Source organism: Oncorhynchus mykiss, chromosome 2 (genome assembly GCF_013265735.2).
Source record: "Oncorhynchus mykiss isolate Arlee chromosome 2, USDA_OmykA_1.1, whole genome shotgun sequence".
In the NCBI taxonomy this organism is placed as follows: Eukaryota; Metazoa; Chordata; class Actinopteri; order Salmoniformes; family Salmonidae; genus Oncorhynchus; species Oncorhynchus mykiss.
The window spans coordinates 60,288,544-60,305,717 of record NC_048566.1 but is presented as its reverse complement, the minus strand read 5'-3'; the positions used below and the strand labels follow the sequence as shown (position 1 = coordinate 60,305,717).

At 42.0% G+C, this 17,174-nt stretch overlaps 1 protein-coding gene across 7 annotated transcripts in view; it reads left to right on the top strand.

Moving 5' to 3' along the window:
• Nucleotides 1-12,706, top strand: part of ptprz1a (protein tyrosine phosphatase receptor type Z1a) — a 79,631-nt gene extending 66,925 nt beyond the window's left edge. For 5 of the 7 annotated variants that reach the window (XM_036952084.1, XM_036952102.1, XM_036952092.1 and 2 more), the window contains 18 exons: nt 221-359; nt 2,787-2,878; nt 3,143-3,228; nt 3,960-3,980; nt 4,173-4,269; nt 4,358-4,440; nt 4,590-4,724; nt 4,836-4,970; nt 5,212-5,375; nt 5,773-5,908; nt 6,151-6,297; nt 8,859-8,952; nt 9,482-9,558; nt 9,820-9,966; nt 10,058-10,210; nt 10,780-10,922; nt 11,450-11,585; nt 11,690-12,706. In XM_036952084.1, coding sequence (XP_036807979.1) covers nt 221-359; nt 2,787-2,878; nt 3,143-3,228; nt 3,960-3,980; nt 4,173-4,269; nt 4,358-4,440; nt 4,590-4,724; nt 4,836-4,970; nt 5,212-5,375; nt 5,773-5,908; nt 6,151-6,297; nt 8,859-8,952; nt 9,482-9,558; nt 9,820-9,966; nt 10,058-10,210; nt 10,780-10,922; nt 11,450-11,585; nt 11,690-11,833 — 2,129 coding nt within the window. In that variant the 3' untranslated portion in view covers nt 11,834-12,706. The remainder of the gene's footprint in view (nt 1-220; nt 360-2,786; nt 2,879-3,142; nt 3,229-3,959; nt 3,981-4,172; nt 4,270-4,357; nt 4,441-4,589; nt 4,725-4,835; nt 4,971-5,211; nt 5,376-5,772; nt 5,909-6,150; nt 6,298-8,858; nt 8,953-9,481; nt 9,559-9,819; nt 9,967-10,057; nt 10,211-10,779; nt 10,923-11,449; nt 11,586-11,689) is intronic. The other 2 variants (XM_036952111.1, XM_036952073.1) reach the window with 1 other exon arrangement.
• Nucleotides 12,707-17,174: the final 4,468 nt, after the last annotated feature.

The following is a 17,174-nucleotide window of genomic DNA, read 5'->3' as shown; positions in this document are numbered from 1 at the left end:
GTAATTGTTTGTGTGTTATTAGTTAAAGCACACTGTGTTTTTTATATTGTTGTGACTTAGATAAAGATCAGATCACACAATTCCAAAGGGTTTCTTGCCACAGTAGAAGCTGATTGAGTGAATAATTTGTTGTGGGAGTTGTGTTGTGTGTCTCAATAGTCAACATTAGCTCACTCCTCATCCATTGTCCCCTCCTTATCTATTCTCACCCCACTTACAGAGGCCAGTAACAGCAGCCATGAGTCCAGGGTGGGTCTGGCCAGGGATAAGGAGAGGAGGGCCGTGGTCCCTCTGGCGGTGGTCTCCACCCTCACCTTCGTGGGACTCATCATCCTGGTGGGCATCCTCATCTACTGGAGGTAAGACCAGGAGGAGCAGGTGGAGGAGGAGAAGAAGGAGGAAGAGAAGGAGGATGGTTATTATTAGATCCATAATGATTATATTAGATCCATAATGATTATTATTAGATCTATAATCCATTCTTATTAGATCCATAATGATTATATTAGATCCATAATAATTATTATTAGATCCATAATCCATTATTATTAGATTCATAATCCATTATTATTAGATCCATAATCCATTCTTATTCGATCCATAATCCATTCTTATAAGATCCATAATCCATTATTTTTAGATCCATAATCTATTATTATTAGATCCATAATGATTATTATTAGATCCATAATCCATTCTTATTCGATCCATAATCCATTCTTATTCGATCCATAATCCATTCTTATTAGATCCATAATCCATTATTATTAGATCCATAATCTATTATTATTAGATCCATAATGATTATTATTAGATCCATAATCTATTATTATTAGATCTATAATGATTATTATTAGATCCATAATCCATTCTTATTCGATCCATAATCCATTATTATTAGATCCATAATCCATTCTTATTCGATCCATAATTCATTATTATTAGATCCATAATCCATTATTATTCGATCCATAATCCATTATTATTAGATCCATAATCCATTCTTATTCGATCCATAATCCATTATTATTAGATCCATAATCAATTATTATTAGATACATAATGATTATTATTAGATCCATAATCCATTCTTATTAGATCCATATTCCATTCTTATTAGAGCCATAATGATTATTATTAGATCCAATATGATTATTATTATTAAATCCAATAATGATGATGAGTATCATTTCCGCACTGACCCCTCTGACCCTAAGCATCATCTGTATAATCAGACAGCTAAACTATAGAACATGAACAACAGCTTCCTTTCTGCATTGATAGGCTCCACACACACTGGCACCAGTAAATCTCATGACTCCCAATGGAACAGCTGTGTGGAACTGCCCCAGGGTTACCTGTCATATTGTTATTCATCTGTCGCTGAGAATTGGGTCTGGTTGGTCCCCAGACATCAGGGGGCACGGGTGGAGTGAAGCGGGAGGTGGCGTATGCGAAGGGGGTAGGGGGTTGACCTTAAGAACCTCATATTTGTCTGTCTCACTGGGAGGCCTAATCTTCTGTGACACGGGCCCAATCTCCTTCTCACTCTCACACACTTCCCCATGACACATCCAATATCTTCACTACGGTTTGATGTCTGGCTTTTCACATGAGCTTTGCTGTGTTTGGGTAGGTTCACTTACACATAACTGCCAGCATTCAGAGTTGCACGTCTTCAGGAATAAAGATATTTTGCCCAAACTGAGATCATAGAAAAATTCTTATTTTCCCTGTGGCAGCATACTGACCGGTCGGACAGTAAAATAACCAACTTCTGCAATCCAATCAAGGACACACTTTCAAAAATGTAAACACTTTAAGACTGTCCATTTCTCATCCACTGGGCTGGAGACGTGACATATTGTTCATGCTTTCTGCCCTGTTTTTGTATTTTCATGTTAAGCCAGAGTAATCTTGGTGCTGCTAAGGGATTAAATCTGATAGATGGACCCCACTCAGGGTGTAGAGTGTTGGGCTCGGGGTCGTCCAGTGGTTGGGGAACAGGGCCTCGGTTGGAGTAGGAGGGGGAAAGAGCCTGCGTCTCATTATGTCCGACATGAAGGCGTCGTGTCAGCGTCTTGTAAAACGAGTGGCGCGAGGCTAAATTGCTGTAATCCCTTCCGTGTCGCATCCTTGTACTTCCCCTGGTGACACGGTGTTCATTTGGCCACCCCATAGCTGTGCACTTGGGTTTAGCAAAGTGGGTACGTCTTTTAGAAACGCAAACATGTTGTCTACTGGGGACATCTCCTTGATGGTTTTGTCGTCCAGAGTAATCTGTGTGGCGATGTCCATTTTTGGGTAGCTGAACACAGGCTCATCAAAGAGAAATGCAGGCGTGATCCTGTTAAAAACGTGTCCGAGATTAGAAGGATTTTTTTTCTCCCTGTGTTACGGACAGATTACCATGTGTTCGCCAACATCTGTGGTTGTCTTTGTATCTTAAAAAACACAACAACAAAAGTGTTTTTTAGGCCTTTCTTGTCTCTGAGCGTCATATATCTACAGTTATTGTCTTTTTATTACATTTTACTCAATCATAACACCAATATTATTATTGTCTTTGTCACAATTTCTTTGCACATTTTTCACCAAATGAGAACAAAGCATACAAATACCTATTTTGGGTTAGATGAGATGGATAATAGCTATATATTTTTTTGACAAAAAGTAAAAAATCAATGGCAATAGGTCACGGAGACAAATATAAAGCTTTTCTTCCATCTCATCTAATACAAGTTTATTGTTTATTAACCTATATCATCATACATATGTTTCCACAGAAAGTGTTTCCAGACTGCCCATTTCTACATAGAGGACAACACATCGCCCAGAGTCATATCTGTTCCACCCACACCATTGCTTACAGCTACAGGTAACCATCCTGAGACAAGCACACTCTCACGCAATACAAAACACACACACACACACCCACAGATAAAAGTGTTAACAAGCACAGAGCCATGTAGACAGTTACCCTCTCCATCTGTCCATGCTCTACATTTTCATCAAGCCTACCTCTGTCATTAACACTACCTCACTCAACATCTGCTTCTGACAAGAGTGTGGAGTTTCAAACGTTCATTCTGATAAAGGACTTTTGTTGATCATCTCAATACCTTTGCTCTCTGCCATTCAGATGAACATGAAGCCGTTGCGGTGAAGCAGTTTGTCAAGCACGTGACAGAGCTCCACCACACCAACGCATTCTCCCGGGAGTTTGAGGTGTGCTGTCAAGTTCTGTAACCTTTGCTCCCTCAGAAGACAGGATATAGTTTATGACAAAAACACTAGTATTTACTGGTTACGTGTTTCAAGTCAGCTGTTTTTTGAGTTAATGCTGTTCTGTGTGTATCCATCTTGGCAAAATTGTTACGTGTCGTTTGCGATGTTACACGGCGGCTGTCATTATTTTAAGGTCAGCATGCAGAAACCTTATGAGGCGGTAGGCTATGCACTGTGATGGCCATTCAAATTCACACTCTCTCTCACGCTACATGCTACAGGCCCAGATTCCTCTGAGGAGCCATGTCTGTTGTCCTTACCACTGTGACTTACAAGTGTATCATAATCTACACTGCATTCATGGATGTTGGATGTTTCTCTGGCTCAAGTTAAGATAGGTTCAACTGGATATGTACCATTGCTCACCATGTTAAATCCAGCTTGACATTTTATCAGTGCTGTGTAAATGCATACATGTGTAAATGTTGTCAAAAACACAAAAATAGTTTTGTAAGTCAAAGCTAATATAAGGACATTCACATGGTACATCGAGTGAATCTGAAAGCCACTTTTTAAGCCCTGTGTATCGCATGAACAGTGTCTTTAAGTTGAGATTTGCCCACAAACCGTTTTCTTGTTATTTATTTGGACTTTTTTGCTCACCTTGTGTCATGACATTACATTGCTGTGCTTTTTGCATTCTCACCCCCCCCCCCCCCCCCCTCCATTAGATATTGAAAGAGTGTTACGAGGTAAGCTGTGTCTCCCTTTTCTCTTTTGATTAGATTATTTCTGTAGTAATCATGTGTAGATGTTTGTCACATTTCCAGCTGCCCATGTTGATGTTTTTGTCAGGCATGATGACACATTATTGTTTGGCTGCGTAGTAATGGAGGATGGTGGGATGTTAGGGGCGGAGTGCTGAAGGCCGTGTGTTTTTTTAGGAGGTGCAGGTGTGCACAGTGGACCTGGGTATCACCGCAGACGGCTCCAACCATCCAGACAACAAGAACAAGAACCGATACATCAATATCCTGGCCTGTAAGTCAAACATGCAGCTTCAAACGCACGTACACACACATACAATGTTGAACGCACCCAGCTTATCTCTTTCCTCCTCTACTCCTAGATGACCACAGCCGAGTAAGACTCTCAACCCAGGCTGACAAAGACGGGAAGAGTGGAGATTACATTAACGCAAACTACGTTGACGTAATACGTTTTTTGTTGCATTTCTATCTGCACAATAACGTCAGATGTTAGCAGTGTTCTGAGGGCAAATGTCTTGTTCACGTGTCAGTAGCTAATCTGTTGTTCACTCTCTTTCTCTTTACCTTCCCCTGCCGCCCTTCCCTCCACAGGGTTTCAACAAGTCCAGGGCCTACATCGCGGCCCAGGGCCCTCTCAAGTCCAGCACCGAGGACTTCTGGAGGATGGTGTGGGAGCAGAACGTGGGCGTCATTATCATGATTACCAATCTGGTGGAGAAGGGACGGGTGAGAGACCGGGGCCACCTATACGCTTATACATATTTAGTAATAGTTTATAAATAGTTTATTCATGCTTATTCATGAAAGTACACGAAAGTGTTTCGCTGTGTCTCTCAGAGGAAGTGTGACCAGTACTGGCCCCTGGAGAGCCAGGATGAGTACGGTGGTTTCCTGGTGACGGTGAAGAGCAGCAAGGTTCTGGCCCACTACACCGAGAGAACTTTCACCCTCAGGAACACCAAGGTCCAAAAGGTTAGAGGTCACACTATTTACATCACATTTACCTCTCATTCACCATTAATAGTTTCACCTCTACTTCCTCACATATATTATCTACCTTTGTTGCACCTACCCTACAAGTCAGTTGAAGCACTACATCATTACAACTTTAGTTTCTGAACATTTCGTATGGAGCTCACGAATCCCAAGTGTCAAAGTGACAGCCAAAGTCCCATCCTGTTCACCACTTCCTGTTTCCTCCCGCCAACCCCAGGGTTCACTGAAGGGGCGGATTAACGAGCGGACCGTGACACAGTACCACTACACCCAGTGGCCAGACATGGGCGTGCCTGAGTACACACTCCCCGTGCTCACCTTCGTCCAGAAGTCCTCCAAAGCCAGGACAGATGACATGGGGCCTGTCGTAGTGCACTGCAGGTGGGAAGCCATAGATTTGCAGAATGTATAGAATAGCTTTGAGGTCAATATCATTTTTCCCCACCGAAATTCAATTAATAAAAAATGGCTCATCTTCTATATGTGAATGATTCAATTTAGGAAGTAAATTTACATTCGGACTGGCATAGAAATAGAATAGAATGGACTTGGTCCTCCATTAAATGCAATCTCTTAACATGCATTCTGTGGCTGCTTTCATCTAGTCTAGCTGAGAAGGTCAACATGGAACATTATTTCATAGAGAACTAGAGTGAACTCAAAATACCAGGATTCACAATCTATATAAGAACCTTCCTCTATCCAAGTTCTTCACTATTCTCTATTTAAATGTGTCTCTTAAATGTAAACTAAATTGTGTACCTCGGTGTGTTTCCAGTGCGGGCGTAGGCAGGACTGGCACCTACATAGTGTTGGATAGCATGCTGAAGCAGATCAAAGAAGAGGGCACGGTCAACATCATGGGTTTCCTCAAACACATCCGCACACAGAGGAACCACCTGGTACAGACAGAGGTGAGAGCTCAGCCAGAGGGGGGGGGTTGCACTTTTGGGACTTTTCCATTGGTGCCATTGCGCCAGAAAAGCTCAAATAAAGGCTTCTAAAGTATTTGAAAGAATACTTTTTGATCCCAGGTCTGATACCAACAAGAAAACAGTGAATCTGCTATGATCAGTTGTCCTGTTACCTTTCCAAAACTGTACGAATGTCAACACCCAACTAAGGCTTTCAACCCCTACTTTCCCTGTGCATTCAGGAGCAGTATGTGTTCATCCACGACGCCCTGGTGGAGGCCATCTTGGGCAAGGAGACGGAGGTTTCCTCCAGCCTCATCCACAGCTACGTCAATGACCTCCTGACCCCAGGGCCCTCCGGCAGGACGCAGCTGGAGAAACAGTTTAAGGTAAAGACACATGCTTACAAGTCATAGAGGAAGTATTTGCATTACAGCAAAATGTACAACTGGTAAACTTTCCATAAGAACTCCAGTAAGGACATGAAGGGCAGAAGGACATGAAGGGCAGAAAGTAAAACATGCATTTAAAGGAGAATTTGTCTATGGGGTTTAAAGACAATTTTATTTTTTTTCACATCAATTGTCTTTCTTTGTCCTTTGAAAATCAAATCAAATCAAATCAAATTTTATTTGTCACATACACATGGTTAGCAGATGTTAATGCGAGTGTAGCGAAATGCTTGTGCTTCTAGTTCCGACAATGCAGTAATAACAAGTAATCTAACTAACAATTCCAAAACTACTGTCTTGTACACAGTGTAAGGGGATAAAGAATATGTACATAAGGATATATGAATGAGTGATGGTACAGAGCAGTATAGGCAAGATACAGTAGATGGTATCGGGTACAGTATGTACAAATGAGATGAGTATGTAAACAAAGTGGCATAGTATAGTATAAAGTGGCTAGTGATACATGTATTACATAAGGATACCGTCGATGATATAGAGTACAGTATATACGTATGCATATGAGATGAATAATGTAGGGTAAGTAACATTTATATAAGGTAGCATTGTTTAAAGTGGCTAGTGATATATTTACATCATTTCCCATCAATTCCCATTATTAAAGTGGCTGGAGTTGAGTCAGTGTCAGTGTGTTGGCAGCAGCCACTCAGTGTTAGTGGTGGCTGTTTAACAGTCTGATGGCCTTGAGATAGAAGCTGTTTTTCAGTCTCTCGGTCCCAGCTTTGATGCACCTGTACTGACCTCGCCTTCTGGATGATAGCGGGGTGAACAGGCAGTGGCTCGGGTGGTTGATGTCCTTGATGATCTTTATGGCCTTCCTGTGACATCGGGTGGTGTAGGTGTCCTGGAGGGCAGGTAGTTTGCCCCCGGTGATGCGTTGTGCAGACCTCACTACCCTCTGGAGAGCCTTACGGTTGAGGGCGGTGCAGTTGCCATACCAGGCGGTGATACAGCCCGCCAGGATGCTCTCGATTGTGCATCTGTAGAAGTTTGTGAGTGCTTTTGGTGACAAGCCGAATTTCTTCAGCCTCCTGAGGTTGAAGAGGCGCTGCTGCGCCTTCTTCACGATGCTGTCTGTGTGAGTGGACCAATTCAGTTTGTCTGTGATGTGTATGCCGAGGAACTTAAAACTTGCTACCCTCTCCACTACTGTTCCATCGATGTGGATAGGGGGGTGTTCCCTCTGCTGTTTCCTGAAGTCCACAATCATCTCCTTAGTTTTGTTGACGTTGAGTGTGAGGTTGTTTTCCTGACACCACACTCCGAGGGCCCTCACCTCCTCCCTGTAGGCCGTCTCATCGTTGTTGGTAATCAAGCCTACCACTGTTGTGTCGTCCGCAAACTTGGTGATTGAGTTGGAGGCGTGCGTGGCCACGCAGTCGTGGGTGAACAGGGAGTACAGGAGAGGGCTCAGAACGCAACCTTGTGGGGCCCCAGTGTTGAGGATCAGCGGGGAGGAGATGTTGTTGCCTACCCTCACCACCTGGGGGCGGCCCGTCAGGAAGTCCAGTACCCAGTTGCACAGGGCGGGGTCGAGACCCAGGGTCTCGAGCTTGATGACGAGCTTGGAGGGTACTATGGTGTTGAATGCCGAGCTGTAGTCGATGAACAGCATTCTCACATAGGTATTCCTCTTGTCCAGATGGGTTAGGGCAGTGTGCAGTGTGGTTGAGATTGCATCGTCTGTGGACCTATTTGGGCGGTAAGCAAATTGGAGTGGGTCTAGGGTGTCAGGTAGGGTGGAGGTGATATGGTCCTTGACTAGTCTCTCAAAGCACTTCATGATGACGGATGTGAGTGCTACGGGGCGGTAGTCATTTAGCTCAGTTACAGTTAAAAGAGCAGTTGCAACCGCTGGCACATCATGTTTAAACACTAACAGTTAATCTAGTGCCACTGATTACGTTTACATGCACACGAGTAATTCAATATTAACAGATTATGTCAGTAAGCCGAATATGGCATTAAACGCCTTACTCTGCTCATCCTAATCAGTCATAATCAAAGTACATATTCGCCTATTAAAACACCTGGTTTTCTGAGCAATCTCTCAAATGATTAGGACACGTAAACAGCTTAATCGGACTTCCAGCGGTGTGTTTGATCTGCACGTGTGCTAGCACGAGCAGCGCGAGTGAAGCTTCCATCTTTTGCACGAGTGAAGTGAGTTCGGAAAAAAACTGAACGTGTGTATGTTTAGAAATTATTTTCACGTACAAACTTTAGCTATCCGAACTCAGGATCGAATAGGCTTCCCAAAATAACATGGTTGCTGTGGTAGAACATATATTTAGATTGGCGATTTTCTGCATTTATCACAGTCCCATCGGGTAGTCTGATTTCAGATGTGTTTATGTAAGCAGGATTATTTGGGAATTCGTTCTTCTTGGAAAACATGTAAACGATTAAATTATATTAATCTGACTATTCACAATAATCATATTGTGTGCATGTAACCGTAGTCAATGTGATTACAGCTGGTATCCCAGTCCAATGCCAAACAGTGTGACTACTCGGCAGCCCTGAAAGAGTGCAACAGAGAGAAGAACAGAAACTCCTCTTTAATACCCGGTGAGTTCCAGACAGGTTTGTTCATACTTCTCCAGAGGCAGACGAACGTGTGGACACCATTTTTATGTTTCTGCATCCAGTATGAAGGAAGTTAGTTGTAGTTTCACAAGCCAATGCTAGCTAGCGTTAGCGGGAAACTACCTCAAACTTCCTTCATACTGGACGCAGAGACATTAACATGTCAAATTCCTTTAACAGTGTGTAGACAATGAGACCGCACCCGGCCTCAACATTGTCACTTTCAATTGAACATTTAACAAAATTCCCCCACACTTGAACCCCTCAACAAAAACTGTTATAAAAAAATTGTTAAAAAAAACATTATTTGAAAGCATAAACCTTGGGTACTGTTTTACTCTTGTTTGGTGTAAGCAAATGTGTGTGACAAAATCACTTTAGGTAGATAAGCAGTGGTTATGGTTAAGTAATACTGCTTTAATAAAGCTAATCATTGTAATATTAATATTATACAAAATGACCTTCTCTATACCTAATGAGGAAGTTTAACATCGTGTGGCTTTGTCTCCAGTTGAAAGGTCACGGGTGTGTCTGTCCACGGTGGTGGGAGAAACTACATCAGATTACATCAACGCCTCATACATTACGGTAAGAACCCAACCATTCTACATTAAAGAGTCAGATGCAGCAGTGGAGGCTGCTAACGGGAGGACTGCTCATAATAATGGCTGGAATGGAGTGAATGGAATGGTATGGTTTTTATGTGTTTGATACCATTCACTCTATTCCAGTCATAACACTCCATTCCAGCCATCATTTTCAGTAAATTCCACTTTTGGTTACTGGTCTAAATTGTCTGAATGTTTATACCACCTGTCTACATTTTCTACCACCGGTTGTGTTCCTCAGGGGTACCGGCAGAGCACTGAGTTCATCGTGACCCAGAACCCACTGGCCGGCACAGTGACAGACTTCTGGAGGATGATCTGGGATCACAACGCTCAGGTCATCATCACACTGCCGGGAACACCAGCAACACTGGGAACACCAAGCCTGGTGGGTATCTATCTGTCCTCCTGGACACAAAACCGTCAGCCATTTTGTGCCTCAAATAGGAAGTCCTTATCACATCTTTCTGTGTTTTCAGGCAGAGGGGGAGGAGCCGTACGTGTACTGGCCCCGCAAGGAGCAGACAATCAGCTGTGAGGCGTTCACAGTGACCCTGCGGAGCGAGAACCATGTGTGTCTGGCCAACGAGGAGATGCTGGTGGTGCAGGACTATGTCCTGGAGGCTACACAGGTGAGCTGAGGGAGATCAGTAAGACCAGGGAGATCTGCTTGATAAGATAAGAGATCAGTCACAATAGCATGATCAGCTACTTAGAATAGACTAACTACATTGAAGAGGAGGATCAGCCGCACACTGTGGGATCAGCCCAAAAAGAACAGCCTCATAGAAAAGACCAGTCACTATGGGCCAGTCGTTATGGACCAGTAGCTAGTGCTCAGTAAATGTTATCACTGTGTCTATACCCCAAAAACATTTAACCACTGTTTATTGTTACACAGAGGGAATATATAGCAACATGAGTATTCCATTTAGGAGTTGTTCTGCTCATATTTCCCTGGATCTTGGCCCATGGTGAAACCAAATGAAGGGTGGAAATGGAATTCAATACACAATCCCCACACATCAATGGAGCACAGCTGTTATTTTTCACACAGTTTTCACTCAACCATCTGTACCTCCAATCACTGGACCACTTTCAACACACGTACACACAGGCACACACACACACTCTCTCTCTTTCTCGCAGTCTTTCGATCTCTCACTCTGTCTTATTGTGTTATTGTCCCCCTCTGGGCCAGGATGACTATGTTCTGGAGGTGAGGCACTACCGGGCGCCTCGCTGGCCCAACCCAGACAGCCCCATCAGCAGCACCTTCGAGCTGCTCAGCCTGGTGAGGGAGGAGAGCTCCTCCAAGGAGGGCCCCATGGTTGTCCATGACGAGTAAGACCTCTTGATTATTTATCTGTGAAATAAGGTAATGATGTCCACTCTAAACCTTTTTCAAGACCTGGAACCAATGGAATAGTCCCAAAAGTCAAAATCTCACCCACCTGGAACCAGGCAAGCTCAATACCCCTGAATCCCTCTTTTGCCTTCTATTTTTTATTTTGGCCACTTGTAATAGATTAAAGAAGATCCGCTCTGACCTAAGAGGATAAGTAGATATGTCTATATTTCCAATACACTTAATATTTCTTGGAACTGAAACACTGCACTGATCCAGGCCTATTGAGACAATCCTGTCTCAATACTCTTGTATGACACTCAAACCTTGGTTTTAACCACAGATAATACTGTAAAGGTTCAGTAAATACTGACAGGATTAGTGCTCTATGCTCCAGTTTGTAACATTTCCCAAATATGTCTTGGAATTAGCCCAAAGTATCTAAAGCTGGCTTATCCCCTGGCTATTATGACCAGAGATTTTCAGTTTTTCGGCACTTCATGGCACCGGTCTGATTTTGCAGGGTTGGCGGTGTGACTGCGGGAACCTTCTGTGCCCTGTCTACTCTGGTGTGCCAACTAGAGTTGGAGAGCTCTGTGGACGTGTACCAGGTGGCCAAGATGATCAACCTCATGAGGCCCGGGACCTTCACTGATGTTGTTAGTCAATCTGAATCACTGTACCTGAGTGATGCACATTAGCCATTTTGTGTTAAAACATTCTCCCTTCAACAGCACAGTTTCTCTATTTCTTTCTCATTCAGGAGCAGTACCAGTTCCTGTACAAAGCCATGCTGAGCCTGGTTGGCACACAGGAGGACGAGAGGACGCTCCAGTCCTCTGACAACAACGGAACGGTCCCAGGGGGCCCTGTCAGCACAGCCGAGAGCCTTGAGTCCCTGGTGTAACCATGGCAACGGGGCCCCTAACTTGCCAGTATGGACTCTTGCCTGTCTCACTGTGTTCCGTTTTTAAAGACAGCAGCTTTGCCTTTTTCCCCCCCTCCTTTTTTCCTCCTCTTCTGTTCTCCGTCATTGAATGGCAGTTTCCTGACCGCTGGACATGATACCGCACGACCCTGTAATGTGTGCCTTTGTACATTCATCTTGTACTTCTAACGGCGTTCATACAATTGTAGATTAACTTTATGATGTTTTGTCGATACCGTCATCTTGAGATGTTTGCTTAACTAACTGTTTTCCCTAAACTTTCGTATTTATTGGCAGTAAGCTATAAAAAAAGAAGGGAAAACGCAACTTTTACGTTAAACAACATTTTGTTAGCCTATTTTTTGTAGAGTCAATGCATTGAGCAACTCATTCTTCCGTCTAGACAATGTAAATACTATTTTGTTTGTAGCAACGGTGAGCTTTTGAAATCAAAAATGCACATTGGCATGAAATAATAAATCTAATATGTAAATAATATTATAGCAACCAAGACAATGGACCAAATTTCTATTTATACTTCTAGATTTTTATATTTTACTACAGTTTTTTTTTTTGTCAATTTTCAATGTATGGCTGCAATTCTAATAACTTAGTCAAAGCATTTTTTTGTATGTTTTAATGTTATAGCTAATGTTCTGTATTTTGTAACGGACTAAATAGGAAGCTTTGGGGTACTGACACGTTTTAGCTGTACATGAAACTTTGCTGGATGATTAGACATAGGATTAAACAAGTGAAAGAAAACCAAGGAAGGAGCTTTTTCTTAAACTACTGTGAAGGTCAATCTAGACCTGTGGGTGCAAAGTACATTAAATATCAACTGTTCCATAATTGGTGTAACTTCACATTGAACTGGATGCTAGCACTATACAGCCTGAGGCGTGGGCGGCATCATGCCCTCAGGTCAGGTGCATTGTGAATATACAGTATGTTATTAGTGCCTCAATAGAGTTCATCTGACCCCATCAAATTGTTCAGCAGATGTTTGAAATAATTATTATGCATGATCATTTCCAAATAAGGCAGCAGGGCTAAGTCTTAACAATCAACCCAAGGTATGAGCTGTCCTCAACAATAATGGGAATCTGTAATCGCTCAAGAAAAGTACATTACAATAAAGGGGACAAGTATAGCAATGAGTGAAGGCATTTGCTCTGTCCTTGACACTACTATTCATAAGATGAACAGATACAAATCAACTAACTAAAATGTAAACTGAGCTTTCAACCAGATAGTTCTTAATGTTCATGGATTTTTTTGACAGTATTCACCATGGGCCTGATTCCAATTTAGGAATTTATGCCTTTCCTATGCACGCCTTTCCTGCGCACTTCTCAGTATTTGGTATTCAGGCTTACCTTATTCAGTCGTGTAACGCGGTCTGCAGGTGTCCTTGCGCACTCTGAATACATTTCATTCAACTGCTCAAAACCCTCCCACTTGCTGGCCAACACATTTTCTTGTGAAGTTTTCATTCAATATGGTTTTCAGTATATTGAGAGAACAGGTTCTGAATATTAGGAATCAATGAAAGAAAGATATCTAAATATATGCATATTCGTCTCCGTTTCGGCACCAATTGGTCGATTTAAAAATGCTCTTTTAGATTATTTAGGTTCAGGAATGTATTTATGAATCATAAAAAAAGAGGTTTGGAGAGCCTTTATGCACAAAAGGAAGAAAACTCATGGTAATGTTGGAATATTAGTGTATATAGAATTGTAATAGGGAGAAGAGTGTACAATAGTAGGCTATACCCTCTATTGCCTGCACTAACCATGGAACTGTGTGATTACACAGCCCAGAATTGTGCCATGCGTCAGGTTCAAACTGTTACGGTGTGGTCTGCGCTCCGCTCCATAACAATTTAATTAGCCTACATGTCTTTATTTATATATTATCAACTGTTGCTAATGATCCTCCGCAACAACCACAAAGCATTTCATACATTTTACAGTGGGAAAGTTATGCTTCAATTTGCTGCCATATGACTGGCTTCACATTTGTCTCCAGCGATTATAAAGTAAAACTATTGTAATTTATGTTTTCAATTCTCTTATCCAACCAGAGTACTCATTTACCTAGCTCTTATCAATAGTTCTTATCAGGTTATAAATTACAGTGCCGTGAGAATGGTGTTATCTCTATCTGAAAAAAATCAAGTAGATGCCGGTAGGATCTCGAGACCTTATTCATGATTTCCTCACACGTTAAGGTGGTGGCATTATTTGGGATTTAAGAGCTGCTTTTTTGCTATGTTACAGAACGGTTTATACTGAACGACAGGTTTCCCCAAATGTTCTTGGACAGACAGGTACGTTTGCTCCCGTTTGGTGTGGCTTGAAGCAACAAGTGACATATTCAAAGGGCAGTGGCCATGCTAACAGCGTTCCCCAACACACAGCCCAACCCATCCCTGTTTTTCAACTGGTCGTTCAGTACTGTTTCCTTTCAATTGAACGTACCAGAACGTAAAAACTTACACCATAATCTGACCTGGGCTGCGTTCAGTATCTGTAGACACACCTCCGCCATACCTTCATTAGGTGTAGCAGGTGAATAGCATTAAGCTTAAATTCAAGGTCAGAATACACAGAAATAAAAGTGCATAAAAAGGGAACTACTTAACATTTTCACATGCTTAACTCAGATCGGAATTGGGCCCAGTCTGCCTAGACTGGGCCCAAAGAAAGTATTTGTTTATGGTTAGAAAAAAGATAACTGCCACTTCCTCATTGTCTTGTCCCCTCTTGAACCACCTACCTCCTATATACACCCTTCACCCAAATGTGATCAGGGGGCTTTGTGGGGGTGATCAAAGATTTGCTATGATAAAATGATCTTTCGGCAGGCTCCTGATAAGCCCTTGTTAAGAAACAATATGTGAGGTCAGAAGACAAACGGGTGTCTTGATGAAACCGGATCCATTTTAGACACTGGATTATGGATTCCCGGAGACGGAGAGGCGACTCTATGGAGTTATGGAATAATCCATGTGGAGAATTGGTTATTCCAGTAGATTTCCATGTTCTAATCCATCTAAGACTCCAAAAGAAATGTGCATTTTCAGGGGAAATTAGGTCAAGTGTCCAGACACCGTCTTAATCAGGGGCTGTATCCATACCCCAATTTGCATTTTTGACTTTTAATGATTACATGCCCAATTATCCATGGCTTGGTGGCCTAGTTTGCATGGGCGGGCCCACATTGAGTGGAAGGAAAAGCTGATTGTTTTTTCAAAGAGGATTTAATGAGACAACACCGCTATATCCATTGAAAACAGAATGGATGCAAACACTGTATTTATCGATTTATGCAGAAATGTTAATAGTTGATGAGTAACATGTGATATGGTACACAGATAAAATGCATACCTTATTGATAATTGGTGCCTCACTGGAACCATAGCTCATGTCAACTAAAAATAATCTCTTTAGGAACCAGACCTAACAATGATGTTAGGGAAAGCAATTCAGCTATATTTCCAACATTATCATTATGAAAATTGGATTTAAAAAATATATATTTAGAGTATTTAAAACAAAAATATCATGTAAAGTTTACCAAATTTTTTAATAAGAAAATAACTATCGAGTCCTTCAAAATGTTGAAATGCAAGGATGTTAAAAAGCTGCTCCACGATAACACAAATGAGCTGAAAATGATCCACTGATTCAAGATTAAAATAGATTTTCTATATTTTTTATGCAATCGACCTTTCATATTGTGTAGGTACTTGAGCATTAATGACTCACTATTCAATCAATTTAATCACAGAGCCACACGAGACCTTCATGCGGATCACTTCCCTTTTATTGTTCTATGAAATACAAAAAAGGAAAACCACATACAGTTGAAGTCAGAAATTTACATACGCTTAGGTTGGAATCATTAAAACTCATTTTTCTACCACTCAACAAAGTTCTTGTTAACAAACTATAGTTTTGGCAAGTCGGTTAGGACAAATACTTTGTGCATGACACAAGTAATTCTTCCAACAATTATTTACAGATTATTTCACTTATAATTCACTGTATTACAATTCCACTGGGTCAGAAGTTTACATACTCTAAATTTGACTGTGCCTTATTAAACAGCTTGGAAAATTCCAGAAAATTATATCATGGCTTTAGAAGCTTCTGATGGGCTAATTGACATAATTTGAGTCAATTGGAGGTGAACCTGTGGATGTATTTCAAGGCCTACCTTCAAACTCAGTGACTCTTTGCTTGACATCATGGGAAAATCAAAAGAAATCAGCCAAGAATTGTTTTTGTAGACCTCCACAAGTCTAGTTCATCCTTGGGAGCAATTTCCAAACGCCTGAAGATGCGTTCATCTGTACAAACAATAGTACACAAGTATAAACACCATGGGACCACGCAGCCGTCATACTGCTCAGGAAAGAGACGTGTTCTGTCTCCTTGAGATCAACGTACTTTGGTGTGAAAAGTGCAAATCAATCCCAGAACAACAGCAAAGGACCCTGTGAAGATGCTGGAGGAAACAGGTACAAAAGTATCTATATCCACAGTAAAACGAGTCCTATATCGACATAACCTGAAAGGCCGCTCAGCAAGGAAGAAGCCACTGCTCCAAAACCACCATAGAAAAGCTAGACTACGGTTTGCCACTGCACATGGGGACAAATATCGTACTTTTTGGAGAAATGTCCTCTGGTCTGATGAAACAAAAATAGAACTGTTTGGCCATAATGACCATCGTTATGTTTGGACGAAAAAGGGGGAGGCTTGCAAGCCAAAGAACGCGATCCCAACCGTGAAGCACGGGGGTGGCAGCATCATGTTGTGGGGGTCCTTTTCTGCAGGAGGGACTGCTGCACTTCACAAAATAGATGGCATCATGAGGCAGGAAAATTATGTGGATATATATATATATATATATACCTTTATTTAGTCAGTTAAGAACAACTTCATATTTTCAATGAAGGAACATGTTCAGGGGCAGAACGACAGATTTGTACCTTGTCAGCTCGGGGATTTGAACTTGCAACCTTCCGGTTACTAGTCCAACACTCTAACCACTAGGCTACCCTACCGCCCCTATATTGAAGCAACATCAAGATACCAGTCAGGAAGTTAAAGCTTGGTCGCAAATGGGTCTTCCAAATGGACGACCCAAAGCATACTTCCAAAGCTGTGGCAAAATGGCTTAAGGACAACAAAGTCAAGGTATTGGAGTGGCCATCACATTAAATCTTATCGAAAATGTGTGGGCAGAACTGAAACAGTGAGCGAGCAAGGAGGCCTACAAACCTGACTCAGTTACACCAGCTCGG